This window comes from Galeopterus variegatus, unplaced genomic scaffold, assembly GCF_000696425.1.
Source record: "Galeopterus variegatus unplaced genomic scaffold, G_variegatus-3.0.2 Scaffold630, whole genome shotgun sequence".
Taxonomy (NCBI): Eukaryota; Metazoa; Chordata; class Mammalia; order Dermoptera; family Cynocephalidae; genus Galeopterus; species Galeopterus variegatus.
In genome coordinates this window covers 366,691-390,812 of record NW_007726741.1, presented here as the reverse complement: position 1 = coordinate 390,812, position 24,122 = coordinate 366,691, and the positions used below count along the sequence as shown (strand labels likewise).

The 24,122-nt window shown below is 33.9% G+C and overlaps 1 protein-coding gene across 1 annotated transcript in view; it reads left to right on the top strand.

The window, feature by feature from the left end:
- WASL (Wiskott-Aldrich syndrome-like) overlaps nucleotides 1-24,122 on the top strand; it is a 201,939-nt gene that overhangs the window by 161,162 nt on the left and 16,655 nt on the right. Inside the window, exons 2-8 of the mRNA XM_008570778.1 lie at nucleotides 5,084-5,218; nucleotides 7,156-7,242; nucleotides 8,007-8,103; nucleotides 11,732-11,755; nucleotides 19,477-19,645; nucleotides 20,294-20,336; nucleotides 21,343-21,496. Of these exons, the coding sequence (XP_008569000.1) occupies nucleotides 5,084-5,218; nucleotides 7,156-7,242; nucleotides 8,007-8,103; nucleotides 11,732-11,755; nucleotides 19,477-19,645; nucleotides 20,294-20,336; nucleotides 21,343-21,496 (709 nt within the window). The remainder of the gene's footprint in view (nucleotides 1-5,083; nucleotides 5,219-7,155; nucleotides 7,243-8,006; nucleotides 8,104-11,731; nucleotides 11,756-19,476; nucleotides 19,646-20,293; nucleotides 20,337-21,342; nucleotides 21,497-24,122) is intronic.

Below are 24,122 nucleotides of genomic sequence, written 5' to 3'. Positions count from 1 at the left end.
CCCTTGTTTTTATTTTTTAATTGCTGGTTTCAGTATTGGGTTTTTCAGATAACTAAAGTATTGTCATATTTTAAGTATTTAGAAAATCGTTCCTGGAGATCACTGCCAAATAAACTAATTACAGGAATCAACTAAGTTCTTTTTACTTCCTTTCTTTTATACTTTTATAATGTATAGATTAAAATTTCATATTCAGGATAATAATGAGTCATTTCATGTGAATATATCATCAGAGCATCTAGGAACATGTTTGAAGCTTAGCTTTTATATAAAGAGAAAACTTGGGATGGATCTTCCCAGTTTAGTATTTAGACATTTGGGGCCAAATACACACACTGTCACATGCATACGTGCTTATAAAAGTTGAAGTATTTGTTAATCTAGTCCATGATCATAGAAAAAAAGACTTGATTTTATTCAGTCATATGGTGGGTTTTTTTTTCCACACTCAGTTTATTTGGGATATTTACTGAAGATATATCTTTAAATGTTTCCTTTAATAACATTTTATTTTATTAGATTGTTAAAATAATAATTATTGTAGACAGTTATTTATTATTAAGTCATCTTAGTATTTATTGTAGGCAGTTGGTTGTTAAAAGCAAGAATCTATGAATCCTTGTATTTTCCAGTCTTTCCCTGTCATTAGGTGATTCTTTAATCAAAGAAACACCTATTTTCCTGATCTAAGATTCTTATTCTGACTTGTTATGTAAAGTGGTTGTGCTTAAAATGTGAAAGGAATTAAAAGTATACAAGTGCTAGATGTGTGTAGGTAAAGTCTTACTCAGGATGGAGCTCCTTTAAACAAAGTTGGCATGAAGGAGGAAGTGGCAGTGGCTAATGTCTATAGAGGCAGTAATGGCTCTGAAAAGAGAGCCACCTTCTCAGGACTTCCATGGCTGTGAAAGGGGGCTAAGAGTCCTACATTTTTATGAATCATCTGTGCTTTTTAGAAGTTTTCATTTTGAAGTAATTTCATACTTAGAGTTGCAAATATAGTACAAAGAATTCCTGTATATCCTTTATACAGATTTGCCAAATATTTGCTTTAACCATAGTTCCTTCTGTGTGTGTATGTATATATACATGCATGTTATTTTTCCTGAATAACTAGAGAGTGAGTTGCAGGCATAATGCCCTTTTATAATTCTTTAGGGTATATATTCTAAAATCAAGGTCGTTCTCATTCATTATTATAGTATCATTATCAAAATCAGAACGTGCAACTTTTTAATTTAACAAATATTTGTTGACTTGGGGACAACATATAGGTGGAGTGAAAGTATAGGCTTGCAAAAGTGCTTAGGTGCTTAAATGAATTACAGTCTGTTTAATGGGTAAGAAATAAATACAGGAAGTTATTCTGTTTCAGAATAAGATGTGTGGCATAAAAGAGTAGCACTAGATACACACAAAAAAATACTCCAGAAACACGAAGAAACAGACAATCGTTTTAACCAGGGAAATCAGGGAAATACTTCTTGACTGGTGCAAAGTCAACCCAGAGAGGTGGAAGTGCCCTGATGAAGGACAGCGGGAGGGAGTTCACTTTCCTGAATACATCCCCCATCTTATTTCTGCCTTTGACTTTGAATGTTCTGAGATCAGTGTGTTACTGTGATTACTCAGTACTGAAATATCAGGAATAAATAAGATATAACAGGTTCTGTTTCTAAAAAAAGTTGATACAATACTTTTTTTTCCATTTTAATTAATAGATTTTAACCTTAACATTATTAGGCTAATCAGATATAGATTTCCCTTTCTAAGCACGTGTCCTTAGGTTATTTTTCATTAATATCTTCTTGATTATGAAAGACAAGAAGTAATGGAGTTGATTAGGTGTAATTACTTTAAAGGAATGGAAGGAATGTTTTTAAAAACTTAATTAAGCCATTGTCAATCTAGAGTTTAGGGGATAGTTACTATTTTTATGTTGTCTAGCATTTATCTATTGAATGTTATGTGTGCAAGCTATTTTTGCATTCACTATAATTATTCTAAATTAATCAGAAAAGGCTTTACAAGGTGGTATGAGATGTCATTTTCAGACTTTGCGAGTTTAAGAAAAGGAGGAATGAAACAGACACATTTACACTGATAATAAGATGGTAGAAAATTTTAGAAAATCCAGTTGCTGAAAATTGCTTATGAATAATTGGGTTTTCTTTAGTGTTAGAATAAGTACTATAATGCCAAACTGTGTCTGTGTGGAAAATTATAGAATTGTTAAATGAGTTTTTATTTAAACATTTGTTTTAAGTTTATTTAGTAAATGTTAAATTTGGATTTTTAGTTCGTTTTTCTTTTAATTTTTAAGTTCACATACATATCCATATATGATGCCTTACACTGTTAATGCTTGATCCTCTGGCAGGGGATTTTCATAATGGAATTTCAGACTCAAATGCCACATTTTTTCTTTTGCAAGCTATTCTTGTTTTGTGGTTAAAAAGTAAAAGTAGGGATATTTTCAGATTTTTATCATGATATTTAGATTCCTAATTGCTTATCTTTTCAGAAATGAATGCATCCTGACAGTATCGTACTAAAAGTCTGTAATGTATATCAATTTTCATTAGAAAACAAATTTTCCCACTGATTTTTGAATTTTTTAGCCTGGTATTTGGTGTTTTGTGGTAATACTTGCAAATTCTATTTTTCTGAAGTTTTCAATGCGAGGGGGTTTGAGGGGCAGGAAGCCTATGTAGCTGTCATCCTGAGATTGGTATGTTTTGAGTAGGCCAAAGGTGTACCCACATTCTTCAATCTCTTCTTTTATACCCATTGTCTCATTATACACCGTTTTCATATTCCTAGGTTCTCTTCATAATTTTTAGTGGCTCTTCTTGTGGACATTTTCCTGTTGCTTTATGTCCTGCTCATGACCATATGTAAAGTTCCAAGATGAGTTTGTTTTTAAGTTAAAAACATAACATTGAGCACTGTTATCTGAAAAATTCTTTCATGAGATTTTGATCCCTAACAATACACTGATCTTACATTTCTGACTTTAGTATTGTTATAAAAGATTTGTGTATACAGTAATTCTTTAGAATCCTCTTATCAAAGGAGGGCAGTCCCTGGCATATAGTTAAGTAAACCCAAAATAACATATCTCCAAATTTAATGTAGTCTGTTTTTATTATAATGCCTAAATTCCATTGAATTGAGGTACCATAGTTACTTAATCAGTTTCTATTTTTGGTTATTTAAATTCTATTAAAAAACCCATGATAGGGCCGGCACCGGTGGTGCACTCGGGAGAGTGCAGCGCTTGGGAGCGCAGTGGCGCTCCCGCCACGGGTTCAGATCCTATATAGGGGTGGCTGGTGCGCTCACTGGCTGAGCACGGTGCGGACGACACCACGCCAAGGGTTGTGATCCCTTTACCGGTTACAAAAAAAGACGGGGAAAAAAAAAAAAACAAAAAAAAACATGATATATATCCATATGAAATATTTCCTTTTTTTTTTTTTTTGTCTTTTTCCGTGTCCGGCGACGGATCGCAACCCTCAGTGTCGCCCCCGGACCGGACCGGGACCGGCAACGGGATCGCAACCCTCGGTGCTGCCCCCGCGCCTCGCTCAGTCAGTGAGCGGGAAATGGTCTGTATGTGGGATCCGAACCCTCGGTGGGAGCGCCTCCACGCTTCCCAAGCGGCGCACTAACGCAGTGCGCCACCGGGCCGGCCCGAAATATTTCCTTTTTATGTGAATACTAAAACAAACATTTTTTTTTTTTTTTTTGTCTTTTGTCTTTTTTCCGTGTCCGGCAACGGATCAAAACCCTCAGTGTTGCCCCCGTACCGGACCGGGGACTGGCAACGGAATTGCAACCCTCGGTGTTGCTCCCGCGCCTCGCTCAGCCAGTGAGCGGGAACCGGTCTGTATGTGGGATCCGAACCCTCGGGCGGGAGCGCCGCCGCGCTTCCCAAGCGGCGCACTATCCAGTGCACCACCGGGCCGGCCCCAAAACAAACATTTTTTAATCTTCTAAATTACTTCCTTAATTTCTAGTTTAGGAGTGAGATTACTAGATCAGAAAACATGATTTTTGCTTTAAGAGGATTTGTAAGTGCTGTATCACTATGTGTGTATCACTTTCCAGAAAGTAAGACTGAATTTAGAGTAAAATGAAAAATTTAGAATAAAATGGAAATTTCCATTGTTTCATGATACAGTCATGAAGAAGGTGGCAAATTGGTGTAGTGGAAAACCCTAATGTCTTAAGGTATCCATTGCATGTAGTGAATTAGCTTCTCTCCTATGCATCTAAAAGGGTACTATAATTGGGAACATTGAGACAATAGTCACTCAGATAGTTTTTCATATCTTGGTATAGCTTCCACACTGTGTGGCCGTTTGTGCAAATAACTTAAAATCTTTTTCCCTCAATTTTGCCATCTAAAAAAGGAGATATAATCTACCTTCCAGGATGATAAAAAGTTTAAAGTATCTAGCATTTTAATTAGTAACCACAAATCTTGCTTTCATGTTTGGCTTAATGCTTACACTAAAGTGCTCAACAGTTTTATAGAAGTCAGTCTTTACTGATACTAGTACATCACTGCTTAAATGTTCTCTTTATTGGGAAACAGTACAGGGGGTAAGAATACAGGATATGAAGTCACAAATCGCCTGGATTGGAACTTCAGCTCTGTCACTTATCTGTGTGACAATTAGGCAAATTACTTATCCTTTTTAGCATTGGGTTTCTCAAGTACAAAGTGAGGTCATAGTAGTAATAAAAATTAAATGAGGTTATATTTAAAAGCATTCAGCACACTTCCTGACACATTTTAAGCATCAATAAATGGTAGTTTTCAGTAATTACTGTCATATGGTTATTGTATTAGTTACTTATTATCACAGAAGAAATTACTTCAAAAACTAGTGGCTTAAAATAACCGGAAATGTTTATATTTTCCTTGTTTCTGTGGGTCAGGTATTCAGGAGCAGCTTATTAGCTGGGCGGTTCTGATTTGGTGTTTCTGGTGTTGAAGTCAAGATGTCGGCAGGGTCTGTGGTCATCTGAATATTATTTTGAACATAATAACTATAAATTTTATATTTTGCAGACCATGTCTTCGGCAGTGGTACAGTTATATGCAGCAGATCGGAATTGTATGTGGTCAAAGAAGTGCAGTGGTGTTGCTTGTCTTGTTAAGGACAATCCACAGAGATCTTATTTTTTAAGAATATTTGACATTAAGGTGAGTTTTGTTTTGCTTTTACTTCAAACTGTAGGTGATTAGGTTTTCTGCTTCAATTATAATTTAGTATAGATTTGTTTATCCTATATGTATTATTTAAATTGTACTTAAACTAATATTAAAAGGACGAAGCTTGGGTTTAGATATTGAAGTATGGACATTGTGACCTAATGGGAACATGTCCTAAGCCAGAACATGAATAGTTCCCTATTTTATCTTTCCACTGCCACTATGCATAACATTTTGTTTTGTTTTTTAAATTATGCCTTTGGTTCTTGAGCTTTCTCACATATTCTCTTTTTTTCTAATGGCACCCTTTTATTCCATTTTGCCCATTATAGACTAGCATACATAGTCCTTTCAGGAAACAACTAAAGAATATTTTAGCTTGGTATGTACTGTTATTTACTTAAGACCAGGTTTAAAGTATTACAATGTATCTATAAAACTATTTGCTACCCATTTTTCCTTATTTTGTTTCTTATCATGGGTATATTCCAATTTTTACAACTTTATACCCCTTACTCAATCGTAAATCAAAATGATCATAGATTTGATGTCCTTTGTCAAGTGTTCATCTCTTAGAGTTGCCATAAAAGTAATTATCATTTCATTCCGGTGAAGTCTCTATTATTTATTTTAAAACCTTTCTTTAGGTAAGCCTCCATGGTTAGTATTGATATGTGGCAATTAGTGTAATGGGATTTTAATTACAAAAAACTAAAACTGGTTTTGAACTCCCAGGCACCAATATGATCAGATAGATTATAGTTAAACTTTTCTACATCTGGGCCTCAGCTTCTTTATTTGTAAAATGGGATAACCATCTGGCTCTGTTACAAAGTAATTCTCTGAGATTAAATGAGATTTAAATCACTGTATTTTGTAAATTAGTGCTTCTTAACATCTACTTTTCCATATCCCAAGACAGCTGAGAGATGTGACATGTTCCTGTTACTAACAGTGACCTACTATTGCAGTGATTCTGGGGGATGGGGAACACATGCATAGTGAGACCCCTAAGTGCTTTGATATATTTCTCATCACCAATGAGAAGCACTGTTTAGAAATGTAGTACACATACAACTTCACTAAGAAGAAAGGAATTACATTACACTGGTCATTTGTGTACAGTGTATTTTACATATTTTAAAATTATGACCTAGGTGGAACCTTGCATTTCAGAATAGGGCAATGGTTATCTATGTTTCTCTAACCTCTTATTTCCCATTGTAGATAACCATTGCTGAACACTCACAGTTTAGCCATCTTTGGTATTAAGGTTAAATATATGTCTTCTATTACGATAAATATGGCAACCATCCATGGCTATCTTATCCATAGTTTAACCTTGATGTGTTTTAAGCATCAGTCTTTCTGCAGCATGATTGATACTACTAATACCAATATTTAATTAGGAGGCTGCTCTGCAAAAGATAGGAATTCGAAGATTGTTAATGAGCAGTACAGAGAAGGTATATTTGACATTCCCACATCTATGAAATAGAGGGAAAGTGCATGAAGTATTTCTGTAATATTTGATAGTACACAGTCTGTTGCTGGTGGAACTATGCATTGGTAGTCAGTAATGTACAAAAGTATCCTATTCCTTCTATGTAACATTGATGATCTAATATTTGACCAAGTATCTGTATTTGGAAATGTTTAGTTAATGAGATTATATCTTAGCATACTGAATTAAACTCATTTGATATGTAGGTTTTATGAAAGAAACGTTATCCATTGTTTACTCTTTTGTTTTTAAGAAATCATTGATTAAATTATGTGATGTCACATATACTGTACATATATGTAATATATATGTATATAAATGTTATGGTTAATATAAATAATTCCCTTAGTATGAGTCATCTGCTTTGTTTCATTCCTAGGGATTGTTTTTTGGTAGTTCTTATTTTAATTTTAACTTTTTTTAGGATGGGAAACTATTGTGGGAACAAGAGCTGTACAATAACTTTGTATATAATAGTCCTAGAGGATATTTTCATACCTTTGCTGGAGATGTAAGTCATATTTTCTTTTATTGCCATGTTTAACTTTTCCATTGTTTGCATTTCTAATCCAAATTATTTATAAAGCCCTATTGAAGGAGCATATTCAATTTACTATTTTATTTATTCGCTAAAAATAAAGTATTCAATTTACAGTATTATTTGAGTGTCTACTTTGGTAGGAAGCTTTTCTAATACTAGTTTTTGGGTTTTTTTTTAATTCTCAAGTTTTTTCTTTATTATAAAGGAATTTATTTTTTAATTGACACATATTGAATATACATACTTAAGAGGTATAGAGTTATATTTCAGTACATGTATACAATGTGTGATGATCAAATCAGATAATTAGCATGTTCATCATCACAAAACCATATTATTTCTTTGTAATGAGAATATCTCCTCTCTTCTAGCCATTTGAAAACGTACAGTAAATTATTGTTAATTATAGATGCCCAGCACTACTGTATACCACTAGAACTTATTTTTTATCTAGGTGTAATTTTGTGCTCATCCACAAGCCTCTTCTTATCTCTCCTCCTCCTTCCCCTTTCCAAGCCTCTAGTTACCACAGTTCTACTCTCTCTAACAGTAGTTTTTTACTTTACCTTCTCCGTGCTTTTTGCCTTAAGTTATTCAGACCATAAAATGATTTTGTTCTGCAGGTAAATTCAACATTTCCTTTTTTGGAAATGTACTTGTTGGTCATCATCATTGTTATATAAAGCTAAATTCATGCACTTTGTTGTTTGCTCTTTTTGATGAAAATATTTCAGACTTGTCAAGTTGCTCTTAATTTTGCCAATGAAGAAGAAGCAAAAAAATTCCAAAAAGCAGTTACAGACCTGTTGGGCCGGCGACAAAGGAAATCTGGTAACTTTTTTTGTCTTTTTTGTTTTTTTAATTACTTAAAATGGGCCAGCAAACTATGGCTTGTGGGACACCCCTGTGGTCCACTGCCTGTTTTTGTAAATGAAGTTTTATTAAAGCCCAGCTATACATATTCATTGTTTGACATATTCTCTTTGTCAGCTTTTTTGCCACAACATAGTTGAATAGTTGCAACACAGACTATATGGCCCTCAAAACCTAAAATATTTACTGTCTGGCTCTTTACCAAAAAAGTTTGGCAATCCCAACCTTAAAAAACATATTTTTACTGAGAACTAAGTTTTTTAGATTTGCCAAAGGACACATTCCAATAACCATTTTTGCTGATAAAGTTCCATATATACTGACTCATAAATTTGCATTTTTAATGTCATTGTTTGTAACTTAAATTTTTTAAAGTATTTTTTTACTTTGTAAACAAAGACTTTAGGCAAACTTAGAAGCAAATAAGCAGTTGCCGACAGGATCTGTAAACATTACCTCTTCTCTATTTTGTTCCTAATGTTGTGTGTTATGAAACTTTAAGGAACTTAGTTTAATGCATGAGACTCTAACACATATAAAACAATTTGAGAATGATGCGGGATAGTATAGAGTTTTAAACTATGTTTTGACAACAGTGTACTAGGACTTTCTTTTGTAAGGTGGAGAAGTGTGATTCGGAAAGGTGAATCTCTCCAGAACAGTCATCTTAAGCAGATCAGTTTTAGGTGAGAGAACATTTGGGAGTTGAGATTGGGTTGGCAGGTAGATCCCCTTATAACTAGCCATGCCCTTATACTCCTTGAAAAGTCTTTCTCTACTTCCAGGGGTACATGTTACCCCAGTTTAAAGATCACTGTATTCAAGGATGTTCTTTATGAGTAAGAGGGGATAAGCCCAGAAAAAGGAAGATGCTGGATGCAGAAAACAGAAATGTAAAAGCATTTATTCCATTTTATACATCTTTGTTGTTATTTTAGTGGATTTCCAAGAGGCAGGTGAGGTAAAAATGAAAATAAAGTTATCTAAGTTGTTGCTTCACTATTACCATCTTATTATATTCTGCTTATAATTAGTGAATAGGAAGATTATTAGGGGCCAATTATATTTTGTTACTTTTTGGGGCCAAGGACATTTACCACTTGATTTTATGCGAGGAAAGGATTTAATGCTATGGTATTGAAACCTCAACTTTAGGATTAATTGTGGTTTACTGCCTATTTCAATGGTATGCTGTGGTGGTAGGCCAGGGACTCTCTGTGGTCCTTTTAGTAAAAACAAGACATTTTCATTATGAAACATAATAAAAAATACTTCTTAAAATATGAAATAATTGATTTTGAAATTGATAGGTAAGTTAGAGGTATCTTTTACCTGACACAGGAATCGTGTTTTATATACATGTTGAGTATCTCTTATCCACAATGCTTGGGACCAGAAATGTTTCTGAAATGTTTCAGATTTTGGAATGTTTGCAGAGTACATATTGGTGGAGCATCCCTAATCTGAAAATCTAAATTCCGAAATGATCCAATAAGTTTTCTCTTGAGAATCATGTCTACACTCAAAAAGTTTTGAATTTTGGAGCATTTTGGATGCCAGATTTTCATATTAGGGATACTCAAAACTGTAGTTCCTAAACTTTTAGGCAAAGTGTTTCAGAAGCACCAAGATCATAGCGTTAGGGGGGCAGCTGGGTCATCATTGGGTATCCTTTCATGCCGAGTCAAACTCCATCTTCACCTCTCTTTAACTTAGGCGCATGAGGCCCAACTTTGGGAGCAACAAACAATTAGTCTGTTTTCTTTGCCTCTCCGTGGCCGCTTAGTATTGGGAGCCATCTATCATGTCCTTACACTGTCTTTTCTTTATTCTAACCTGTCCTAGTTTCTTGAAATATTCCTATGATGGTTTATAGACTTATCCTGAGTACTGTGCTCTGAATCCACTATATAGCTTTTTATATCTATATCAAAATATTATGTTCACATTTGAACATAGTACTCCGAATATAGTCTGAAGAGTACTGTGTGAATTAAACACTATTTTGCTAATATTTCTGGCAAGTCAAAAATAGTGTTTTGTTCTGAGCAAACCTTGTATTTAAGAATATGAATGCAAAGAATTCATAGAAATTCTCCTGGCTTTCCTCCTACCTAATTGGCTGTAGCTTTTCAGTATTTTTCTGGTCCCAGTGCTTAGAGTTCTCTGGATATTCTTATTCTCTTTGTGCTCTCATCAAGTTCCATAGCTTTGAAAACTATCCATATGCTGATGACTCCTGAAGTTTTATCTTTGGTACTGACCTCTCCCTTGACCTTCAGACTCTGTCTACTCAAGTTGAATGTCAGAATAGCCTTCAGACTTATTAATATGTCTGAGAATATTTGGTCCATGTCTCCTATCCCCAAACACCAGTCCCACTCAGACCTGTTTCTGCTCTTCTGCTAGCCTTCCCTTTCTTAGTAAAAGACATTTTTCTCCACTTTGTCACTCAGGCTCACTATGGTGTCTCATAAATTCTATCAGGGATTTCCATTGGCTCTGCCTTCAAAAATATGTCCCGTATTTATTTCTCACCACCTCTGCTGCTACCATCCTAATCTAAGCCACCAGCACCTGTCATCTGGACTACTGCCCTTAGCTGCTTGACTAGTCTCCCTGCTCCTACTCTGTCTCCCCATTCTATCTCTTTTCCATACATTAGCCAGAGTAAACTTTTAAAAAACCTACATTAGATCATGTCACTTGCCCTATTCAAAACCTTGTAAGAGCTAAATGTCATATAAAGAATAAACTCTATAGTTCTTAACCATGGACTGTAGGACCTTACATGTTCCAGTTGAATGTCAGAATAGCCTTCAGACTTATTAATATGTCTGAGAATATTTGGTCCATGTCTCCTATCCCCAAACACCAGTCCCACTCAGACCTGTTTCTGCTCTTCTGCTAGCCTTCCCTTTCTTAGTAAAAGACATTTTTCTCCACTTTGTCACTCAGGCTCACTATGGTGTCTCATAAATTCTATCAGGGATTTCCATTGGCTCTGCCTTCAAAAATATGTCCCGTATTTATTTCTCACCACCTCTGCTGCTACCATCCTAATCTAAGCCACCAGCACCTGTCATCTGGACTACTGCCCTTAGCTGCTTGACTAGTCTCCCTGCTCCTACTCTGTCTCCCCATTCTATCTCTTTTCCATACATTAGCCAGAGTAAACTTTTAAAAAACCTACATTAGATCATGTCACTTGCCCTATTCAAAACCTTGTAAGAGCTAAATGTCATATAAAGAATAAACTCTATAGTTCTTAACCATGGACTGTAGGACCTTACATGTTCCAGTCCCTGACTCTCCTTCTGACTTGTCTCCTTCTACTGTTCCTTTTGCTCACTCCAGTATAGTCTTTATGAAGTTTCTTCATGCTGTACCCTCCTTAGGGCCTCAGAGTGTATTATTCCCGTCCACACTTTATTTAGATGCATGCTTAAATGTCAGTTTTTCAGAGAAAACTTCCTTAATCACCTGTACATCAACTTAGGGATAAGACAGAGTTTAAGTGAATTATTTTATTTTGATGTTCTCTTACATATGTCTAATAATATTCTTCTGATTTATTTTCTAACAGAAAAAAGACGGGATCCCCCAAATGGTAAGCTCTTTGGTAATTATCAAAAAGATTTTAGATTAAGGTTTGATCCTTTTAGAAATATGTACTACATATTAATAACTAATATTTAGTATCAGTGATTAAACACTATAGCTCATTATGTTCTTATTTTAAATTAATGAGTGACAGGTGAGACTTAGGAAACATACTATTCTTTGGCCTTTTTCCGGCACAAAGGAAAAATACATAGAGGTAAGACTACCAATATTTTTATCTTAATTCTGTATTCACAGCTGACTGTTTAGAAACTGTACAGTTTTGTCTTAAAAATCTTCCCTATAGGCAGTAAATTTTGTCTAGTATATTTGTTAATTTCATTCTTTAAGACTGATCTTTTTTTCTTATTTTAAAAAGCTATTTTACCTTGTTTATGTGTTATGTGAAGCCCCTTTCAAAATGAATACTTACTGTGATTGGCATGTGTAGATCTAATTTTAGCTGCATGTAACCTCCTTTAATTTGATAATGAACACTTGAAGAATTATAAATTCATTTGTATTATTTTTTGAATACTGAATACCAGAGAGTAAAAGCGAAATACCAAGATACAAAGATAAAGGTTCCAGATCTCCAGGTCAGAGATTCTCATCCTGGACTTCATAAACCCTTCCTGAGATTTTGTGCTGAATTTTATAATTTATGTTCTATTCTTTGGAGAGAGAGGATCTGTGGCTTTCATCACATTTAAATGGGGTCCCTAATCCTATGTAGGTAAAGAAGGATTGCTCCAGGAACGTTCATTATAATGGGGAATAAATATAGCTGCTTCTTTTTAAAAGGATCTCACATCCTCTCATCAGAACTTAGAGTGATTATTCAAGGAAAAACTTACATAATACAAAGTTCTTAATATATGACGATTATTGGGGTTTGTCTCTTTTTTTTTTTTTCTTTTGTCTTTTTCCGTGTCCGGCAACGGATCGCAACCCTCAGTGTTGCCCCTGTACCAGACCGGGGACCGGCAACGGGATTGCAACCCTCGGCGTTGCTCCTGCGCCTCACTCAGCCAGTGAGCGGGAACCGGTCTGTATGTGGGATCCGAACCCTCGGGCGGGAGCGCCGCCGCGCTTCCCAAGCGGCGCACTATCCAGTGCACCACCGGGCCAGCCCCAGGGGTTTGTCTCTTTTAAACAGATACATTGCCTTCTGATTTTGTCCTTAAACTTGTTTGCCTGACATAAAAACATGAGCCAAATGTTACTGTATTGAATTTTGGGTTATTTACCTTGTTATTCATTTTAAAAAAATGGCTAACTACCTTCAGTAGTGCTTACCATGTGTCAAGTATTGTATATGTTGACTTTGTCTTTTAAATGGAAATATTAATACTTAACTGTTTTGTAGGGCTTCTGTGGGGATTAAATGTTACTTATGATGAAGATTATGACAATAATAATAATAGCACCTACTATTTAGTGATCATTTACTACCTGCCAGGCTGCTCAGTAACCTTTTGAAGTAGCTTCCATTATCCCCATTTTGTATATGAGGAAACTGGGGCACAAATAGGTAACCTGATCAAGATCACATAACTAGTAAGTGGTGGAGAGGGTTCAGCTTGAAGTGATCTGACTCTAGAGCTTGGCCCCTTAACCACTGTGCTATGCCAAAATGATTTTGAAGGAGAAATCGAGACCTAGGAAGGGTAAGTAACATGTCTCAAGATATGCAGTTAGTATGTGGAAGAGGCAGAGGAAGCAGAGCAGATGAGTCACAAGTCATTCCTCTATGAGCTTTTAATTCAGTGTTAGAATTTTTTTTCCTTGATGTGTGCCCAGTGTTTTAACCTCTTTTTGGATTTGTTAAATTATTTTGAATTTGGTGAACATATATTGAGTACCAGTGGGGAAGGCTTCCTAGGGGTGGCATCTAAAAACTTTGGGGGAAGTAACCCGAGATTTAAAGTGTAGATGTTGTACAGATCATATAATTAAAGTTAAGGTTGTAAATGGTTTATTTTTTAAAACATTTAATTTTTGCAGTACATGTAAAATGTATTTCTGAAGAGGCACCTAATTTCCATGGATAGATAGAATTTGAAAATTCTTTGTAACAGTGATGTCTCACAATTTTATTACCCCTACTAAGAGGGTCACTCATAATTAAATGTAATTTCTTCTCTGAGATTGCTGTTTGTTTTAAGTCTTTAGTTTCATAGTTTTAACTCTTTGTTCAATGGTCCCAAACTTTTTTCATTAAATAAATGGGGAGTTGAAAAATAAAAAATGTTGTTAAAGATCAAAATTATCTAGCGTGTATTGCCAATATTTGTGTACTTATTTATTAAATATAATATGGTATTAATATATTACCTACACAATAAATAGTGAAACAAATAATTATTGATAGGAATTTTAATATTTTTTCCTGCTCTGCAGTTGGTTGTCTTGCTCTCTCTCTATGTGAGACCATTCTTTTGGAGGCAGTGTTATTATTTTACTGTATTTGGTGCACCACCACTAGGTGGCAGGGGCGCCTTAGTGATATCGTGCAGTATCCAAGCAGGTGCTTTTTGTCAGATCCTCATTTAGATGGTCAGTTTACCAGACCATTTTAAATTATAACATTAAAAAGACACTTTATATATTACTAAAATGCAATTCAGTATCTTCCTCATTAACTTGTAAATTTTTAATTGGTCAATCTCACATTTTAGCTTGTATAATTCCCAGTGATTTGTTCTCAGCTTTATGACTGCTTGACATAAGAGGCCTCTGGGCCACCTCTTTCTCAACTATTTTACCTTGGTGAGAGTTCTCTGATTTTTATGTAATTAAAAGGAAACTTTAGTTTGTTCTTTTAGATTTATAATTAACTAGAAATGTCTGTTCACAAGAATATTCAAGAACCATTTTTGTGGCAGCTGTCCTTAATCAGAAGGAGGTAATTTGTGATTTGTTTTTTGAAAAAGAAAAAAAAAAAATAGCCCCCTACATTATATATTTACTTAGTAGGTGTTCTTAGGATGAGTATAATATCATAAATGGAATAAACTTTACTAAAAATGACTTAAGTCATTAAATCTGTTATCAAGTCTTTTGTAAAGTTTATTTAAAAATGATTCAGTACTTATACACGTTATTATTCTTTAGTGTGTCACTTTTGAAACAGATATTTAATTAGACTTTAGAAACACCATTTTAAACTTAAACTGTAAGCAACAGAAATAACAAAGTACCTAATCTCTTGAATATGTAGAAAATTTTTTCTTCTAAATTTTGAAAGTTAGTAAATATTTGTTGAATGATGAATTGTTGGGCTGCAAACTGAGAGAACTGATAAATTGCTAAAGAAATAATGTGTGATGATATTTGTAAAGTTAGCATTGTCAGTCAGCTTGTAGTTTGACTTTTGTGCAAAAGGTAGAATAATTAATAGAAAGGATAGTGATCTAGAAACCAAGATTACAGAGTTCACCTTTGCCTCTGTCACTAATTGTGTGACTTTATACAGGTCACCTGACTTGTTTTTAGCTTTCATGTATGAAATGAGAGATTTAGAAAAGAAACTCTAATTTTTCAGTTAATACTAATTTTCTGTACATCTCTGTAATCTGGATTTTTTAATGTAGACTTATTTAAATGATGTTTTAACTAGTACTAATGAAATTCATCTATAATGATTTTAAAGAGATAATGCCACGGCTTTATAAATTACTTGCTAGATGCATAACTATAGAGCTAGGGCTAGGTCTCAGAGATCCCTTGAGCCCGCTGTCCAGACTGGGTCACAAACCCTAGGTCTACGAGCTATGTAATAGGAAAAGGTCCTTGGAGCTATGGGTGAAGAAATAATTGGCTTTGTTCAGAGCTAGGAGCAGTTGACCTAATATGGCTTCCCAGAGCATCCTCTAGAAGCTTCGTGCATCTGCACCGTTAGTCCTTTATACTCAAGTCCATAATTCCCCCCCCCCCACCCCAAAAAGCAACCTGGATGCAAATGCGCAATAACATTATACAATAACAAGGAGCACCCATGTGCACACGCAAACCCACCTCAGATACTCGGCAAGACTCCAAACATCCAAGAGGCCCTGACCATTTTCCTTATATTTTCACAACAATAACAATATATCCATGCCTGACATTTGGGTAGAGGGAGGAAAAGAAACAGTCTGCAGTATGAGTTAAACATTGTTAGTGAGTTCCTCTAGTGAGTTAGAAGTCAGGCTTACAAGAACTTTAACTTATTTGCCCAGAAAGTTACTAGCTTGGATAATTTAAACCATTAAACAACTTTACACAACTCTGTTTCCATTTAGGTCATCCATACTATAATAGATTGCTTTAAGTGAAAGCAGCATAAAAAACCTTTTGTTTTTTCCTAAAAAGCTAATTATAGTTGTTTTTTGTTTTTGTTTTTATTTTTTAAGTGAGTATGGTTGTTCCATTATAGTTGCTCTTTGAACACCTGTTTTAGGAAAGGTGGTATGATTAAAAAGAGTGTCTAACTTTGATACTCCTAAATCTGTCTTAGTTAATTTTTAAATTCTATTAGAGTAAACATTAATTTGTAGCATGTTATTGTAGGTGGTGGTGTTGATACTGGTTGGTAAAGATTAGTTAAAAGAGAGGGTAGAAAGGGAAGAATGAGAAGTAAAAACAGATCACTAGATAAGTCTATGAAAGTATGAGTGTGACCCCAATTTAACCCTCTAACCCCTGAATTCTCAATATTCTCAGTAAGTCCCTTATTCTGTGAAACTACAATAAATGCTGAAATCTTATGTCTGAAAACATTTTGAAAATCCAAGTCTTTATCTTCTATTTAATCAGCCTTTCAAGTCATTCTGTATTGCTTAACTAACCTTTACTTCTTCATCCAATTATTTTCAGATTATTCCTTGACAATGAAAAACCTTTTAATGATTTTGTCTGTATAATTCACCAGTTTCCATTTTTTTCCAAGAAGAACTACTTTATTTCTTACCGATATCAACAACTTACTATGGGATTTATAATTTATGAAATCATAAATCAAACTTAGATGATTTACATATTATACTTATATGAAAATAGACTTTGAATATTGAGGGAAAATAGCTGAATTCTGGTGATATTAAAAATAGTCTTCTTTCCAAATTGTTTACTTGTCTGATAAGGTGGCAGATCGCTTTCATAATTTTGTTTTAGCTCTATTTTATCTTTAATAGTAGAATTGAGAGAGAGAAAATAGTTTTTATGTAATTTACTCATGTAGGTAAATTTTTTCTTTTAGAAAACTTAGTGAATATGATACATTTGAGGTTTTCATCATAATTAATTATACTCAAATTGGCATTTAATGATCACCTAATATGCATTAGACTATAATTTCTTGAGATTTCTATTTGCCAATTCTTTGATTCTTTTTGGGGTCCCCAACACCGTCTTCATGGTTGGTAATTCACTAGAAGTACTCTCACAAGACTCAGTGTCAGGCTAGGGCCTACAGACCCTTCATACCTGTTGTGCAGACTGGGTCACAACCCCCTCACGTGTAGGTCCACGAGCTAGGTAATAGGAAAAAGATTCTGGGAGCCGTGGGTAAAAATTAATAGACTATATTCAGATGCAAGCTCAGGTAGCTAGCAGCAGCTGCCCTGATGGCCTCCTGGGGCATCTCAAGGGCCCTGTGTATCAGAGCTGTGTGTCCTTTATACTTTGCAAGTCAGTTAACCAAAGAACACATGGGCACACATGCGCAATTACATCAGAAAGTAACCAAGGAACACCTGGGCGCACGTGCTTATATTACATCAAACAGCAACCAAGGGATATCTGGGTGCTCATGTGCATATTTACATTAAACAGGCTAGGTCATGCTTGGCAAGGTTCCGAACCGCTGTGGGATCCTGATCATTTATATTTCAATTTTCCTTACACTCAGTATATAGTTATATTCACTCCAAAGGTTTATTAGAATGAGAAGACATAAAACAAAATCAGTAAAGGGAAAGACACATGGAATGAAGTCCATAGGAAACCACATATAAGGTTTCAAGAGTTCTCCCAGTCAAGTGAGAGGATGTGCTTAATTCTTTTAGTAATGAATTGGGACAACACGTGAAATATTGTCTAAACAAAAAGCTCATTAGAGACTAAATGCCCAGGGTTTTTATCCGGGGCTAGTCATATAGGGATACTCTGCCTAGCACATACCAAGATTCTGTAGTCCCAAAAGGAAAGCAGGTGTTCAGGATAAACCACATATTAGCACAAACAGTTTAGGCACAGGTGAGCCCACCTTATCAGGGAATGGTGGGAACTCTCTTGTAATCCGACTTCCCAGATGCCAACTGAGGGCCAACTTTGCACCCTTCCTTTCTAAGAAGAGTAGTTCTCAAGCCTGCTGTGTTAATTCTTTCTATACAACGGTGATAGTATTTAATTCTTTCTACACAATGGTGATAATATTTAATACAATTTGAAAGTCATCATTAATGTATTAATCTCAGAGGAACCTGTTCTGATAGGAGGTTTTATCAGAGAATCATACACAGTCATGCACTGCATAATGATGTTTTGGTCAGCAGCGGACCACATACACAACAGTGGTCCCATAAGATTATAGGAGGGCAGGCTTTGTGTAAATAAACTCTGTGATGTTTTTAGAACAACAAAATTGCCTGACAATGCATTCCTTAGAATGTATCCCTAATCATTAAGCAACACATGACGGTATTAAATGGGATCTCTAAGGAACATGTATTGCCCTTTAGTTAAATATGTAAAAAATTTTGAAGTTGAATACTATTGCATTCAGACTTTAATGCTTTTACAGAAATAAGAATGTTTTTGTGAATTATAAAGTTTTGTGCTCGATTTAGTGTCACTTCTGAAGATGCTATTGATAATATCTGAAGGTGTCTGAGATGTTTTAATACTGATCTGTGTGGAAGATGAGCTTAAATTTGCAGTTAAAATTTTTGAACTCTGTACTTTTGATAGTCAAGGTATATATATATACTGATGGGGAAAATATTACTGAAGTATGATAGTTTAGGAAAAAAATGGTAATAATTTTATAAGTACTTTTTTCCTCATTAATTAATAAAGATGGAACAAAGAGGTAAGACTAGATTTCTTTAAATTTAGAACAGTGTAGATGCTTCGTTTACTTTCTTTATCCTTGTTGTTATATGATATATCCCACTTTACCAATGAGCAGTGTGTAGGGTCTGAGGCTGTTATAGTCAAAATTTAAGAGATTAGAGCAGTTAAATTTGTTTCTTTTTTTTTTTTTCCTTTTTGTCTTTTTTACTGACTGGTAACGGGATCACAACCCTCGGTGTTGCGCCCGCACCGCGCTCAGCCAGTGAGCGGGAACCGGTCTCCACATGGGATCCGAACCCTCGGCGGGAGCGCCACCGCGCTCCCAAGCGGCGCACTCTCCAGTGCGCCACCGGGCCGGCCCTAGAGCAGTTAAATTTGAATTCTAGTTGAAAGTTCACATTCTTTATGAGATTTAATGTTTTAAAAATACAAGTTTTCTTTGAAATAGTGCATCTATACTATTGTGTTTAAGAATTTATTATAGGTTTTTGAAATTTAGACGGTATTGTATTATTTATAAAAAACTAGTGTACAGGTTAAATTAAAATTTGAATAATTTATAGTAATGAAATGATCCTACTTCAGAAAAAGATATTTAAATTATAAATTGTGATTATATATAATTATTATCTTAAGTTATATTTCATATTATTTTGGCTTTATTTGCAGGTCCTAATCTACCCATGGCTACAGTTGACATAAAAAATCCAGAAATCACAACCAATAGATTTTATGGTCAACAAGTCAACAACATCTCCCATACCAAAGAAAAGAAGAAAGGAAAAGCTAAAAAGAAGAGATTAACCAAGGCCGATATTGGAACGCCAAGCAATTTCCAGTAAGACAGTTTTTTTGTTGTTTTTATCTATAGTGTTGATTTATTTATTGCCACTCTTGATTTTGAACTTGTTAGAATATTTTGTTTCCTTTTTGGGAGTATGCTTACATTTATCACTTGCATACCATTTTAGCTCTAGGTTTTTTTTTTAAGGCAATTGCTCAATAGTTGTTTTGTGAATCTTAAGTTTATCTACTTTTTCGTCCGTCAGAAAAAAAAATTAGAAAAAGTTGTTTGTTCAACTAATTGTCAGACATGAGAATGATTTCTCACTTTGCTCTATAAGTACCTTTGTTATTTATATGACATAGTTCAAGCATTTTCACATGCATTATTTCATTAGCTCATTGTAAAACTCCTATCCTCTCATATATATAATGCTTGTATTTTTATGCCAATTTGACAGTTAAGGAAATAGATGCTCAGAGAGATTGTGCAGAAATACTAAGATTTAATTAGTAGCAGGGCCAGGGCTAAAATCTTGGTCTTCTGACTCTTTGTACATAGTTTTCTCCAGAATATAGTTTATGTCTGTGAGAACTGTTAGTTTAGGCCAAAAAATCAAAGGGTGAATTGGATTATATATATTATGTTTTAAATGCCCTTTGTGCATTTTATTTTTCTATTTTTTTCTATCTTCTACTTTAGGCACATTGGACATGTTGGTTGGGATCCTAATACAGGCTTTGATGTAAGTATCTTTTCCAGCCATACACATTATTATTCTTATTATGTGGTAATGTTATGCCCTGTCTTTAAATTTTTATTTTTATTATTGATTTTTGTGGATTCTAGTGTCTATTTGAATGTGCTAGTGTTTATGTATGTCGACCACTGAGGTTTGAAACCATAGTATTACTCTGTCATTCGTGGTTAAGTCTTTAAAGACAAAGTGTTTTTACTCCTTGGCATTATATACCATCTAAGTAAAATCATTGTGTTTTGAAAACTAGGTGAAGAAAATTATTTCTGCTAAGTAAGAATTTCAGGGGAATATATACCAAATTATTGGAAAGAAGTATAATTAAATTTTTATATCCAGTTGTTGAGTTACTTGGATTTTTTCATTTACTATTCTTTTTGGCAATTTCATCATTCATTATTTTATAGCATTGTGAGCAAGGTAGGTGAAACTGCTGGCAAAAATTAATTAGTGTGGATAAGTTATTTTGAAGTAAAATATTATTTGTGATTGGGGTCAAAAATCCTTTTGGTTACTTTTGTTATAACTACAATGTTAACTCCACAAACATATATTGAGTGCCTCTTTTACATGGTGCTTGGGCTACAAGGAGGTCTTGCCTTCAAGTTTTCAGATTGATTTCTTTTCTTGTGTTTATTCATGATTGTACTAAAATCTTATTTAGGACAAGGTAGAATGGATGAGCATTAGAAATGTCTTAGTTTGGAATGGGTTAGTAAAAATCTAAGTGAGATGCCCTTTTTTTGAAGGCAGAAACAAAAAGTGGTGGGATGAAATAGAAAATATATTTGTTCTTATCTATTCAGGCTTTTTTTTTTTTTAATAAGACAGTTTAGTTGGCATATAAATAATATAAACATGTTAAAAGTTTATAAACTTAAAATAATTTCGTAAGGACAGAAATGAGAATTAAATTTTATTAGGCTTATTTTTTTAAATTTTATAGCTAAAATTAGATAGATTTTATAGTTAGCAGTTATTTTATCTGTTGTAGCTGAATAATTTGGATCCAGAACTGAAGAATCTTTTTGATTTATGTGGAATCTCAGAGGCACAACTTAAAGACAGAGAAACATCAAAAGTTATATATGACTTTATTGAAAAAACAGGAGGCGTTGAAGCTGTTAAAAATGAACTACGAAGGCAAGGTAACTTTTATTTCTATTTAGGCATTCTGATCTATTTTTTCTTTTGAAAGACAGCTATGTACATTCATGTGAACCCTTCCTTGAGAAGAATATTTGAATTTATGGACAACTAATTTGGCCCAGCATACTCTGTCTTAACATTATTTTGGTATAACTAAAAAACTTGACTGGTTTTGTTTATTAAAAAGTCTTACATTAAATTCATAAAAATTCATACAAAATCTTCTGGCTATTCTATTTTAGAATAAAAAATTATAGTTGCCTACATATTTTACGTAATGAATCCTAGAAACCACCTGTAAAATTGTTTTTATTATAATTTAAATGTAACTACTTTCTAATCAGTAATGTAAGCAGTTTTAGAATATAAAATAATGTAAATTTTTCTACTAATTTTGAAATACACACCTTTTTCTTGGATAAAATATAAAATTTTTGTTTGGTACCCAAGAGCACAACAGTTTGCAACATTTTGAGATCTGATATTTCATTTAAAACACCTTGTATTTTAGTTGTACCTTAACAATTATCTCAGATTTTCTAATACGACAGTCATCTCTTTGCACCTTATTCATCTGGGACTGCTTTTCTTCTTCCTAGTTTTTGCGTACTCATAATAGACAGTGTAGCAAAGAAAAAGCTCCAGTTAAAGCATTCTTCTAAAGAATTCAACTATCATTTTACATTAAGTATTTGGCTTACCTGTGTCTTTTTTGCTGCTGACGTTCAGTCAGTCTTTGATTTATTGGTTGGTTCATGCATTAATTCATATATTCAGTAAACATTATTATGCCAGCACTGTTCTCAGGGTATTTTGATGTAAAGAAATGATTCACAATCTAGCATGGAAACAGATATATAAACAACAAGTTATAAAGTTATAATTGTTATTGCGGAAAAACAATGCTAGTTCCACTGAACAAGCATGATGATAATTTATCTTACTTTGTAAACAAATTACATTTCAAAACTCTGTGGATTTTTTAAAAAAACACATCTTGGGCACAGCACCATTATTTTTTTTTAAATGCTCCCAGTCAGTCACAGTTACTGTTAATGTGCAGATGCCGTGGAGGATCTTGAGAACCTTATCGTGTTTCTTGACTCATTTTCTCCACCATTGACACCCACCTACACCTTACATGACCAAATGATGTTCAAAGGGCTCTCAGCTCTCTGAATTTATAAGTTCATAAATTACTCTTGACATTATTGGACCATACATTCTGCTTCCCTCTTACCTGAGGACCTGTAGTATATTAGCTTGATGGGGTTTGTTTTTTTAAAACTTTATTATTACTGCTTTTTATTTTACCTGCTTTTTAACATTAAGTTTGGCAAGGTCTTTCCTTAATTGAATTACTTAAAAGACACAGGCATTAAAAAACATGCTTTGGGAACAGTTATATTTAAAAACCTAACTCACACTGAAACCTTTTAGACACCAAAGAACGATTTTAAGATAGATTTTTTTAAAATGGAAGAATAAAAAGGCAAATTAACAGTTTATTAAGGAAATGTTTTCTAGGCACATCACATAGTATAAATTAATACTCAAAAATGTGAAAAAAATATTAGAAAGAAGTTAACAAAGTTGTCTTAAAAATATGCTTTGTAAAACCTACTGAATCAATTCTCTTAACAATATGTAAAACCATGTAATCAGGTTTATAGAAAATAATAGACTTGTGATTTCCAGCATATCTTTTTGTGTTTGTGCAATAGTTTGAAGTCCATTAACTTATAATAATCTATTCTGTAGGTCCACCACAATGGAGTGGTATGTATGTTGGGTATCATTTGACCCAGTGTTCTATATTATGCATGCTGTGATGTGTTGATTTTCAAAGGAGCTAGAGAGTTCACATATCCTGCTTCCAAATACAATTTCCAGTGAGGTTTTCTTCCATGTACTAATGTAACTAATGTTTTGGATGTATAAGGTGCTAAAATGAAAAGAAATTTTATTTCTGTATGAGTCAGAGCTTATATTTTTTCTATTATTTTGGTACTTTTACTGAAACTGTGAATTTTTTTTTAAAAGCCTCTTGTTCCAGAGCACCCCTTTGTTTTTATTATTACTAATTATAATTTTTTTAATGATTGCTTTTCACACTTAACATTTTTCAGTAATCTGTATAAAATAAATTTACATGTTTACATTAATTTGGATCAGGGAAGAGAAATTAAACAGAAAAAATCACATAGTTCTGCAAATGCCTCCTCAGGGAATTGTCAGTATTCCCATAAAATAAAATTTATGTTAAATAAAATTTAATATCTCTTTTATCTCGGTAAGAATGCAAGAGAGCAGTTCTTTAATGTTTCCTGGATTCTGTAATGCTGCATTTCTTTTATAAGTTATGTTATTTTATAATTTCTGCTTATAATTCCTATAAATATCTAGAGAGTTACCTACTAATAGTCTTAATATGATCTGAGCTAGTAACTGTTTTTAAGTGTAACAACCTTTTAGTTTGCCATCAAGACAAGGTTTTTTGCGGGGGGGGGGGTTGTTTTTTTTCTGTAGACTTCAGTCTTTTAAACTAAGCTTTGATAATAAGAGCAGTTTTTATTTGTTGTAACTTTTTTTTTTTTTTTTTTTTTTTTTTTTTTTTTCCGTGTC